Genomic DNA, 12432 nt, shown 5'->3' on the forward strand with positions numbered 1-12432 from the left:
CTTAGAAATGTAATGGCTGACCTCATAATTTGTGCATGAAGGCCGAGGTAAATTTTTGAAGGAACGTGAACAGTAGTTCGAATCCTGGCACGCAGAAGCGACTGCTATCAGAAGCAACAGTTTCAAAAGGCTCTCTACTTTATTTAAGCAAACGTTTGTAAATTATAACGACGTGAGAATACTATATATAGGAAGCAGCGCCTTTTGATCTATTGTTATCGTACTATAGAAGCACACCTGCGTGAAGTCAGCATTCATGACTCCTTGTTGAAGACCACTGAAAAATGCCATCGGTAACAGAAGTCTCAGGCGCGACTCTGTCAATGAATGTGCGACGGCGCGTAGCCAACGTCCACATACAGCGCGCTCCAGTGGGTCTTGATACTCGAACATCTACAAGCGGGAAAAGACACAGGCATTAAAGACAAGCGATCAAAAAAGCATTATATAACAGATCTACTATCACAACACACCCGTGCAGCTGATATAAGTGAATATATGTTCACTATGCTAATCACCAAAGGTAGCATAGAAGGATGCCTGCAACCAATTTCCTAATTGTACTGCAGCTTCAAAGTCCAGCGGCATTGTGCTGATTAGTTTTTCGTTTTTTTTTTTCCAATCCTTATTCTAATTCTCGCACTTCGAACTGCCAACTTTTCATCTAAAGATAACAGAGTTTTCGGTTGCGGTATTGAACGATAGAATCACAGGACCAAGAGCTAAGGACCACAATCATCTAACCTGTTGAATCCTCTTAGTCTCTCTTTAGAATCATCTGCAACTATAACTACTAGATAGCTGCCCTACTTAAGGCATTGTTCCAAAAATGCAAATGATCGTTAACTTAACGCACAGAATCGGCTTAACTTAGTTGGGTACTATAAGGGATATCTTGTGTGCCATAAGTGCATTTCTGAGCCCCGCTATCTTATAGCTGCTACAAGCGTCCTCTCGAAAAAAGACACAGCGCAAAGTTAACACAAAACGCTGTTAAAATACACTAAGACTCTATGCAGGAGCTGCTTTTTTCATTGGCGGTGGGAAAATTTGCGCCTGCGTTGTGTCTCACCCTCGTTACTAACACCACTTGCTGTGAAGCTGTGTCTTGCATCGTGCAGGGTACAGAACACCGTAATTAGTCGCGTTGTGAGATTTTCGCGTGAGTCGCGTAATTAGAAAAATCCTACAGAATACTGGGTTACACTGTTTCGTCGTAACACCGGTGTGGCTTACTTACAACCGTCGATTATTATGGACAAAGTCATGCAAGGGATCATTCCTGTGTTCTACCACGTTTAGCTCTATGCTTAATTGCCGACACAGACATATATATATATATAGTATATGTAATGGTACAGCACGTATATATACATATATGTGGGGTCATATAGATTCGCGTTAGGTCAGTGTTGGCGTCGTTTGAAAGCTGAAGCCTGATAGTAGAAAATGTCCCAAATTGTTGCATTTTCGTCATTTAAACATAGAGTAAATTGAAATTTATGCAAAACCTTGCTATAACACTTGCAATTTACAATTTTATCACTATGAAGGCACAAATGCTGCTTCGGCCCGTAAAAAATGCTTTATGGTCAAGGTGCGCCCTCGAAAGAGATGGCTCGAGTATGGTTTTGTCGCTTTCATTCTGAAAATTTTCATGTAAAAAATGCTCTTCGTAGTGTTGTTTAATTACGAAGAACGCCGACAAAAACCGTCGCGTCAGGAGCCATGGTAAACTTTCACCGTTGAATAGTTTTAAGCCAGTTGAAGAAAGCTGGCTATAAAAAGAAAATTCATGTTTGGGTACTGATACAAAATAACTCTCACGATCGTTTTCTTAATCTGCCAACGCAACGAAATCGGCTTATTTCTAAAGTGGTTGATTATGGGTAGTAAGAAGCGGGTCACATACGGAAATTGTACGGAACTTATTATAAATCTGTGCCATTGTGCGGACTGACGCCAAGAAGATGTATGCTATGTACTCAGTAAAATTTGAAAGGAATCATAAATTAGGATTTGCTGCTAACTGGCAAAATGAGCGTTTCAGACTTCTATAAAACGTCATTAAAAATTGACCGGAACCAGTAATAGAAAAGGTGTCGTCTTCCACCATGTCAATGTTAGACCACGTATATTGTCCGTAGCTTGACGAAGATTGAAAGGACTTCGATGGGAAATTTCAATGTGTCCGCTGCATAATACACTTTAGGCTATTGTTTCTTTCGGTTTCCATAGAACCTCGTTAACGGTGTCCATTTAGTTTTAATAGAGGAATTCAAAAATTATTCGTTACAACTTTTCATCTAAAGATCTTAAAATTTTTACAATGATTGGATTATAGTGTTATCAGAAAAATGGTAAAAGGTCATCACTTAACATGGCGTATATTTAGCTTAGTAATATTACTGTAAAGCAGGACAATTATATATATATATGTTCAGTAGGTGGCCTTGTTAATGGATCTTGTTCCCTGCGACAAGCTAACTTCATAAATATAGTAATCCGTTGTCGAGTTTGTCGCTATTAAAAAAAATCTCTTTTTTCTTGGCTATGTTGTTTCTACGTGCGCATCGATAGCTGAAGTAGTCTGGTGGGTCAACTTCATAAATGGCCACATCTAAATTCGGGGTCCAAATGGATTAATTTTATTATAGCATAAACAAATTACCTGTGTTTCTTTACATATAGAAATTTTTTTTACAATAAAATAAATAAGTTTGCCTGTTTTTATTAGGTAACAATGTGGTTTGTTCAGATGCGAACTTACGAAATAAAGTTAAATATTGTGTTGCTTATTATTACAGATAATGAGTCGATGTAAGATATATTTTTTGTATTACGCTAATCGAGCTCTAAAAAAGCGTAGATATTCATCACTGCCCGACCACCTTCAGGTGTTAGTCGTACCGCAATCGCCTGCGTTAAATTGGTTTGCGGGTAATCTAAGTGTTCACGCATGGATCCTATGAAAGTTCGAGCTTGCGCGTAGAAAAATCCGCATTTACTGAAACTCCATTTCAATACAGTATTTCCTAGTGGTTAGCAGGCCATCAATGTGAAGGTAATACATTTCTTCATGGTTACGGCTCGGGCACTCAACTTGGCCAAGAATAGTCAGCTTTGATCGACAAGGGTACAAGAGTTCGGGAAAAAACGAATCAGTACTTTCGAAGGAAGGCCAATTTCTCGCCCACCATGTCAGATTCAGACCTATGCAGCCCTGATCCGACTTTAAGGCTAATTCTTAACTACATGAAATTTAATTGAGAGATAAAGCTTTTTTCGTCATCCACGAAAGGAGATGTTTGCATCTGTCACCTGTCCTATATTGTCTCGTACATGTAAGCCAATGCAACAAGTTTTGCCAAGTATTTTTTTTTTATCATATATGTGATATTTTATAAATTTGGTCTTTCTATTGTCGATTATCACAACAGCCTTTTGTTCAAAGCATTCATCTCGTCTACTCCACTAATTTAGTCTACAGTGGTAATGCAAGTCCGCTCTTTGTCCTTGCAGTTTTTACCACGGTTATTCTCCTTGCCAGCTACTGATTAAATAAGGTTGTTTTGTTCAGCCTTCTATAGATGAGATCGGCCCTGATCTACTATACTTCTTGATCAGCTAAGAGTCGAAAGAGCTACCAGGATAACGTACCTTGGAAACGCTGCACATGATACGAGGCAAGAACTTATCTTGCCTTTACTGTCGCTTTTAAGCCTACTGGCTCTTAACTGCCTTAACCCGTTGTATCTTTATACATACACACCCAAACACATGAAAGACGTTGCCTAGCCTGTTTTCCATGCATACACGAGCCGATACGACGGAGATCCCGGCAATTAAGCACAAGACTCAGTTTATCCCAAAAGTAGGTCGGTCGGCTTTGTGACGATGTCCAGAACGGGCGCATGCCATACCAAGCAGGAATGCTGCTCTGAATACTAGGCGCATCAAAAGGAAGGCAAAAGCACTCTCGAAACAGTTGGCTATAACGGAATTTACACCTCTCAGTACCAGGAGGCTGCATGATCTCTGCCACGTCTGTATACTGAGCACGCACAAGGGGCGTGAGACGCCGCCGTTGCAGCACTGTGGAGCACTTCCTTGCTATCTATATAAGTTCTTCTTAATTTTCTATGAAGAAAACGCAGCATGTGATACTCTGATGGTTCACGCCAGTGCAATTTTATCTCTGCCTCCTATCTCGTCACCTGGTTTCACCACTTTGTTCACTACTTTAAGAGCGCCAAGTTATTGTCGGGCAACTCTTAGGCTCTTTGCTTCTTTGTAGCCTGACACAGACGCCTGCTGGTTCGTATCGAAGTCTCCACAAGCGGAACTGAACGACACCGTTGTGCGTTATGCTCCATAAGTGATCTAAGATAATTTACTGAGGCGCCTTTTGCCTGCGTCACAAGCAGCCTCCTGTGTCCTTTGTGTAGCATGATACGAAAGCGTGGCCCCATGTTAGTTCACCCCTTAGTCGGTCGAGTCGATACTAGACAACGTTGACATCGACGTACACATAACGCCACAAAGCATCGTAGTTTCATAGATTGATCGCCGTCTAGTCATCTTTCTAGAGCTTTGTGTAGGACTTACTCTAGGAAGCTGCACAGAGTAGAGTACCGCCTGACGGAAAACGCGTAGGCTTCGTCGACCCTGACGTCGGCACTTTTGTAGTGTATGTGCGTTCATCGTGTGCACGCGACGGCAGCTTAATACCCCAACTACATCTATTGCTATTACTATTACTGTCTAGACATTTTCCTCTAGCGTGAGTCCCCTGCGTTTTTCTTATGGGCGGGCTCCAGGAAATGAATGCTGCTGGGAAAACTCTTATCCGCCTGACCATCCTATTATTATAGAAACAGCATACCAGCAGCGGCTGCGAAAAGTAAATTCTTTCCTTACTTCAGGTCCAGCGGTTCCGACGATTTTAAGTCCTGCAGAACTGTCAAAGAATTGTTGTCCTTGTGAGAACAGCACTAGCAGTTGTGTGGCCGTGAGAAAGATCAAGGGTCTAGGTGTCCTATTTACCGTTGGCTCTTTTCCCCGGTTCGTCGTTGCCTGCGTTCCGGAAAATGACATCCAGACATGACGATAGACGACCTCGACTTTTCGTTTTGACGCGGAACCGAATGACTCAATCATCAACGGTCCCAAAGGTCCAGTGCACAAAGCCTGCTCCTAGCCGGCCAGTAAGACGAGCAAGCCCACTAGCCTTTCAGCGCCCCCTTTCAACAACACCGCACTACCACGAAGCCGTTTGTGTCTATACTCGCTTGCTCATCCGGCCGTGTACCGTCGTGTGACACAAAGCACGGCTGCTGGATATGAGCCCTTTCCTTTGATACCATACAGACAGGATACGTCGCGTCCATCAACTGCCGGAAAGGCAACAGGGGAGGACTTTGCTGAAGACGAAAGGATGTCTTCTTGCGCAGTACATTTGGCCTCCAATCGATATTTAGTGCAGGAAAGCTAGGATCTTGTTGGTTAAACCTTAAATTAGCCTAGCTGGTAATTACCCAATCAACGGCCAATGGGAAAGGCTATTTAACGATCGATTGCAACTCGAGACATATGCGGGCAAGACAGCTATATCTAAGATAGTACATTAGTTTAGCTCAACTGTGTATAGCTTTCCCGATGTATGTATGGTAATAGCGGGTAATAGTGATAACGGCATGAGTTCAGATACAGACGCTGGCTTTCTTGATAATCAGTGTGGGATGTATGTCACCCTATTGCTTAATATCTGCTTCATTGTTTTTTGACTTAAGCACCTTTGTAGGTTACCATATGTCTCCTTGAAATTATGTATATATGCCGTGCAGCAAACCACGCGGCCAGTGAGAGGAGCCCTCGTGCCGCTTCAAGAAACAGCACGTGCAACTATATAGATTTAGACAACTTTGTGATTCTGTACTCGATGGAACGCGGGCCGAATCGTTTACCGCCGCTATAATACTAGACAATTGCGACACAGTTCGTGCGTTACATCATGACATTACCCTCTAAACTCTACTAGATTTTACTCTATGAAGCTTTATTTCGCAGTTACATTGGGTTTGTATAACTTATTTACCAACTGAAGGTCTCTCATATCTGTTGTATCAGACGCATTTCTTCGACCATTTAAACATTTTAGCAATACTGTAAGACTCATTTTAAGGTTGAAGTTTTTATTTCTTCATAGTTGCCTAGACTGGAATTTATTGTGGAGTCCAACCGTATTCACACAGACGAAACAACGCGAATAAATGTTCTAGCATTTCGAATTTGTAACGGAACTGTGGGTATTTTCGCGCACCTGCCCTCGAAAAATTGCGCCTCTTTCTTTTCTTCCGGCTGATAGTAGACGCCGTAATCAGTGTACGCGTTGACCTTCGTGCGCGCACGTCAGCACGGAGCCTATCAATGCTAAAGAAGCAAGACGCGAATTGATACTGACTCACATTACGACTCATCTTGTAACACACAGCAAGTCTACACGTGATTTGAACCTATGCTGTAAATACTCATTTAACTGAACCTCCTGGTCGAAAGATTAGAGGCCCTGCTCAGCCAATCAATACGCCTGTATGGGAGTGTGCGCAGTGAAAACCACGTACTGCATACTTTTAATAATATGTAATAAAAACGTGTGTATAGATCTTTTCTATGTTGAATCGCTCTGTGGGCCTATATCAAGCGATGCAATTTGTCGCTCTAGTGTAAGTTTTATTCTCCAGTGAGGTCGCAGTCAACGATTTTAGCCAAAGCTGTCGTTCACATGTCGATAACACGGTCAATTGACAGGCGGTATCTCTGCTCAGTGTTAAACTAACATTAAGAGAGCCGATGGTCGACATGAGTTGTATGCCCTTAGTATCTACAAAACTTGTTAGAACAAACTCGTAAACTAACATTGAAAACAGTCTAGTCTATACCTGCCGCAGCGCCTTGTGCCCAGATGGAACGAGCCGTCTTAATGAGTCCGTGAACCATTCTGCAATGCGGACTCGTCTAAGCTAGCTAGCATTCGTTATTAAAACAGCGGCTCAGAGTAGGGTGAAGCTGAAGATTGAGTTGATCGTATACAATTGAAGAAATCAAGGCGCTTTCATTAAAAAAAAAAATTAATCGAACGACGCGTTCTCTTGTCGGCCTCAACGCTCCCTAAACCACCAATTAGGAACTTTGGCCATTAAATAATTCAACAAATGAACTCAGTGTGAGGATTTTTTTTTAACCTAGAATAATTATAATGTAAACCTGCTCATTAACTTGCTAACGCAATTGTCAGTTTCCTGACAGCGAAAACAACCAGCTGCCGCAGATCGTTCAAAGGTGTTCTGTAGGTTCAAAGGTTGTTTAATGTATTTGAACATCAGCCATTATCCGTAAGCAAGTAGATCTTTCTATATATGTATTACATATTGCAATCTCCTGGCTTTCACTGTTACTTGGATGTTTTTTCGTGTCAATCATGTTAGGACACGTTTGTATCATAATGAGAGGATGGTCGCGCATCGCCTACAAGTAGTAATAGGCCGTACGATACCGACCCATCGTTGTGCCGTACGGTAGTACTGGATGGGACACGCAGACAGAGCAACTGACTGAGCATTGTTCAGGCACTGTTGTTACTCGAGGAAATACAAGCCCAACAAACTCTTAGGTTAGCCAGCAGAATTTCGTACGGTGGTTCGCAACCTGCTTCTTTATCTCCCTTCGGCAAAGCCGCAAGCCTGCATGCGGTCATCGGTGAAGCTAGGTGAAAGGATGCAGCTCCCTTCTTTTCGTGGGGTCTGTAGGACAGATTGTTGACAAACTTGCCTTGCCTTGGTCCGGTTGTTTGGCCGACACCTTATGTGGCAATGCCCACTGAATGCCTCTAGCCGCCGTCGAAGCTAACTTCGCCGCTCCTACTAGTCCACTGTCGAATCGGGGATAAATGAAAGGCAAAAGCACACAAATAGTATCACGGTGGTTACCACAACTACTATTGTGGTTACCATAAGACGTGCTATGCGGGCACCAATACCAACGACTGAACGGACAAACTGGTTTTGGTGTTTTTGCGAACGCTGGACTATGTTTTGTCGGGGCATGGTCTTGATCCCATACGAACACCTCTCTAATACAGTCTTTGGTTTGGCCACCCAAAATGCCAGCTGTACTCTATCTCCCGACCCTACTGTGTGAAGTTCTGGAGTATTCGGAGACCCCTCGTTTCCGACGTTTAATGTAAGTGCACGCAGAATCGCTGACACAAGGAGAACGAAAGAGAGAAGGCCACGAAAAGACATCAGATCCCTGACTACCTCGACGTCTGAGTCGACTGAAATGCACGGAACTGTATTACTCCTTGGCGCATGCATCAATAAGCACACAAATAAACTTGCAAAAAAAGGATCTGCGAAAAGCAAACCGTTGCAAACGCACTGGCAGTGTCGTGAGATAGGACCCAGGTTTTATCCAATGACGGCAGACAACAACGTTCTATCCAAGATCATTACGGTTATTTCCGACGATAATCATCATAATGGTACTAGCACAGTGTCTCTTTGATAGACATTTCTACGTTTCCGTTCAAATGGAGATATATTGTATATTTAGGAATACTTAACGGAAGCTTTCGCTGGCACGTACCAGGATCATTTTCTAATCATGTAAGTGTTATTGCTTGCCAATTAGCGATTTTGAGGCCTAATTGGAGGCCTTGTCCATAAAAATTAGTAAATATTGTAAAGTAGTAAATTGTCATACTACTTCCCTCTATACGTCCTACAATACATCTCCAAATTGATCCACATCAGGCCACAGCTGCCGGGCATGCAACAGGGCTATTGACGTTGTCCTTTCTAATTTTTAATAAAAACAATATGCTATATGGCAAGGGTGATTGTCTCCAGAAAAAACGCCCATTATATGATGCATAGTGAAACAAACTTTATCTATTTTTATCACGTCTAAGCGTAGTGGCTCACGTATCCTTTACATAAAGCTTCTGAGCGAAGCTTTCTATAGATGACACACACCGCAAATCATATTAGTGATCGCTAATGAATTTATGCCATATTTCAAGCAATGCGTCTCGTCAGAATTCCAGGTACAACCGTGTGGCGTAGTCAAACACACGTGCATACATCAATCTGTCACTAATATCAATCTACTCATGCCTTCCCATCGGACGTGGGTCCGGTTTATAAATTAAGCTAGGACTGCTTGAACAGCCATGGCCGTATAGGACTCCGTGAACCGTTTTCTTCCCTATACTATTTTTTTATTTTGTCCGCTCACTTTCCCGCTTTGTCTCTGTTGTAATCTTGTCTTCTACATAAGCATTTCAATTGAGCCCAGCGCGTTCCGTAGACTGCTTTGTCCTCAACGACCCACGAGCAACGTACGTATCTTCCTCTTTCATCCTCAACAAACGAATCTCACTGAATGAAGCTCCGAAACGCTAGGGTAATTTTCGGATGGAAACACCTAATGGCCAAGGAAAATGTCGATAGTTGACAAGCAAAAGGAACATCGAATCCTGCCGAGCTTCGCCGATAGTCGTCGCCGCCGTAGGATGTGTATCCAAGGGCGACTGCGCAAAGGAGCCGAGTAGAGAGCTACAGAAGGGAAGCATTCTTTCATGACAACACGCTTTTGACAAGATGATGAAGCTGACTTCCGGAAAAGCGGGTGTGTATCGGCACCAAAACGGCCATAGCGATGGTAGTGGCCGACGGACAGGAGGTCCAGAAATGCGTCCGACGAGAACGAGGAACGATTTCAAATGAGGATGACTGGAAAAGCTGCTAGCCGCAAGAGAGCTTTTGCGCCTACAATCGCCGTCGGTGAGCACTGGCACGGCAATGGGAACCTGGGGACGAAGCCGTGCAGCGCTTTCAAAAGGCAAATCATTATATTTAAAGGAAGAAAGAAAAGCCTTTCTGCTTGGCTGAGCAAAAACTGCTACCAGTGGCCAGTTAAATCGACGAGAACAGTAGCGAAAAATGGGGGCTACTGGTGTAATAAATCAACTGCTGCACCGATACAAGGTTGATGGGGGGGGAGCAGGTTCGTCAATCCACTATACAGCTTATACCAGCCCGGTTGGGATAAATCTGTGAGCTTCTGTTTGTCTTAAATATTGATTCTCCAATCAAATAATGCGCATCGTACATTTTTTTGGATATTTTATATCATATAGAATAGCAGTATCATGCATCGTGCTACCACCTGAACATTCGCTCGCTTGCGCGACGCAGCTCATTCACGTAGTAGGAGCTCGCAGGGTCCGCAGGCAAACTGCAATCCGACTATGTACCTTTTTAAATATGCTACCACCATATACAATAGTGTGATAATTTTCATTCTGTAAATCACACGAAAACTGTGACATAACCAAGGGTCCTCCAAGCGTTTCTAGTGTCATGGGACATTAGCACCGCGTAGGGCTACCCATTGAGCGCACGATAATTTACCTATGTAATTGGAGTTTTCGAGCTACCGTTACTGTTAACTGCGTGACCGTGGCAACTGTAATGATGGTTGCGCAACCTGAAGAACCAACGCAAGGCGGCCGGTTTGACTGGCCTTGGCGGTGCGACTATACATGCTAAGCAACAACACGAAGCTCGCCTAAATATCTTTTTTAGGCGAAAGTTGCAGGACTTCGGTGCAGTGCACTGGGATGCCTTCAGACGAACAGAAACAGGTGAATTGTACAATTATGATGTCAGCACTAAGCCGCTGAGTCGTTGAGAGCTTTCTCAATATTTTTTACTACTTGTGAATCAACTTGGTTTGTTTGAGCCATGTAATAAGTATGCAGGTGAATGAGACTAGATGTAACAGCGTTTAATTCCCTTTTCTTTTTGTTAAATTTCTTCTTGTCTGCACCTTCAGCAAGTTTCCGTCGGCGTCGTAGCCTAGGCGTCGGGTGCTAGAAAGGCAAAAGATGATGTGAGCTCAACCGAGTCATCTGAGGATCCCCCCCACGATTCTTTGTTTGTATTTGCAAAATGATCGCAGAATTGGAAAAAGTTAGCGATGGTAGGACTCTTGCGGGAGAGGCTCTTGCGAGTTGGGTGCCTCCCATACGAACGGCCGGTCAACATCGCGAACCTCGCACAGACAAACGTGGCCCGCTTTAATCAGCAGTGCCCGTTGGGACCTGTTTAGAGGCAGCAGGATCGTTTCGAGGAGAGGCAAGGGCGAAGGCAAAAACATGACCGAATCGACGAAACGGAAACTCTTGCTCAAACATGGAAAAACAAGGTTTGGCCTCATTGTAGATTGTAGTGTGTGGGGGCAGTTTCGCCGCCGTCAAGTGTCATCACGGGACGTAGATCGCTTCAAGGCGTTCCCCTGGAGACTTTCCGCAATTAATACAGCGCGGACAAGCTCATGTGTTGAACTTCCTCAGCAAAAAAGATAAGCGTATTTTAAAACTGAATGTTATATAGGTTAGTTAGTGTCAGGTATTCCATTGGTCCCTAGTTGTATATATAGTTGTATAGTATATGGATAAGTCGAAAAACCTGATGTTTAAAGAATACACGTAGGGTCAGGACATATTAATTAAAATCAGAGATGCTTTCCGCAATGTAAAGTAATTAACCGCATTTATTTCTGGCAACAGTATATAGCAGGTCGGATATAAAGCAATGCTCACGTGTCTCTTATTTTTCTAAAAAAAGCAGCGGTACTCGTTATTCTTAAACATCGACCTACTTCGGGAGTCCCTCAGCAACGGTTAATTAGATAAAGTTAGAGCTATAATGATATATATATATATATATATATGTAATAATGTAGATAAGAATAATATATAGAATAAGATAAAAATTATAATTACTTATTCATAATTTAATTCACAAAAGTTCGCCAGTTAAGATTTTATGATCTGGTCGAAAAGGCCGTTGTATCTGAATTGTCGAGGCGAACCGTGAAAACTTTAGTGATAGAAATACGGAAGCTGCAGAGAAACACCCGAATCCGTTGACGTAATTTACGGCTTATATAGTTTGCTTTAGTTCGCTTCCATTTTGCCGGCGGCATATTGTCTGCCCACGTGTCGAGTAGTTCTCAAATTCGTTTGACATTAGATTTTTGCGCGGTTTTAGTAATGGCCACTGGCGTCGGCTGAGAAAGAGGGAGGCTCACCACGCTTTCAACCAAACACGTAGCCATGTCAGCTGTCGTTCCAACGCAATAGAGATTTCCGTTATTATTTTAAACTTTACCGGGTATAGGTTAGTGCGAAGAAATGAACCTGTTTCAACGATGAAAATTGAGGGTAAAAATTCGAAATTCGCTTGCACGGCCAAACACCTCTACTTGAAAAAGTGAAGTGGCACTGCCTTAAATTCCGCCGATGACACACACCTCGTCATTTCTGCATGTAGAGAACGTTATAATCAATATTGATCTATTATA

At 42.9% G+C, this 12432-nt stretch overlaps 1 protein-coding gene across 1 annotated transcript in view; it reads right to left on the reverse strand.

Moving 5' to 3' along the window:
- Positions 1–12432, reverse strand: part of LOC111272424 (N-acetylglucosamine transporter UNC93A) — a gene marked incomplete at its 5' end in the record, with an annotated part of 48675 nt that overhangs the window by 15966 nt on the left and 20277 nt on the right. Inside the window, 1 exon segment of the mRNA XM_022853874.2 lies at positions 238–393. Within this exon segment, the coding sequence (XP_022709609.1) occupies positions 238–393 (156 nt within the window).

Source organism: Varroa jacobsoni, unplaced genomic scaffold (assembly GCF_002532875.2).
Source record: "Varroa jacobsoni isolate VJ856 unplaced genomic scaffold, vjacob_1.0 contig02217, whole genome shotgun sequence".
NCBI classification, from domain to species: Eukaryota; Metazoa; Arthropoda; class Arachnida; order Mesostigmata; family Varroidae; genus Varroa; species Varroa jacobsoni.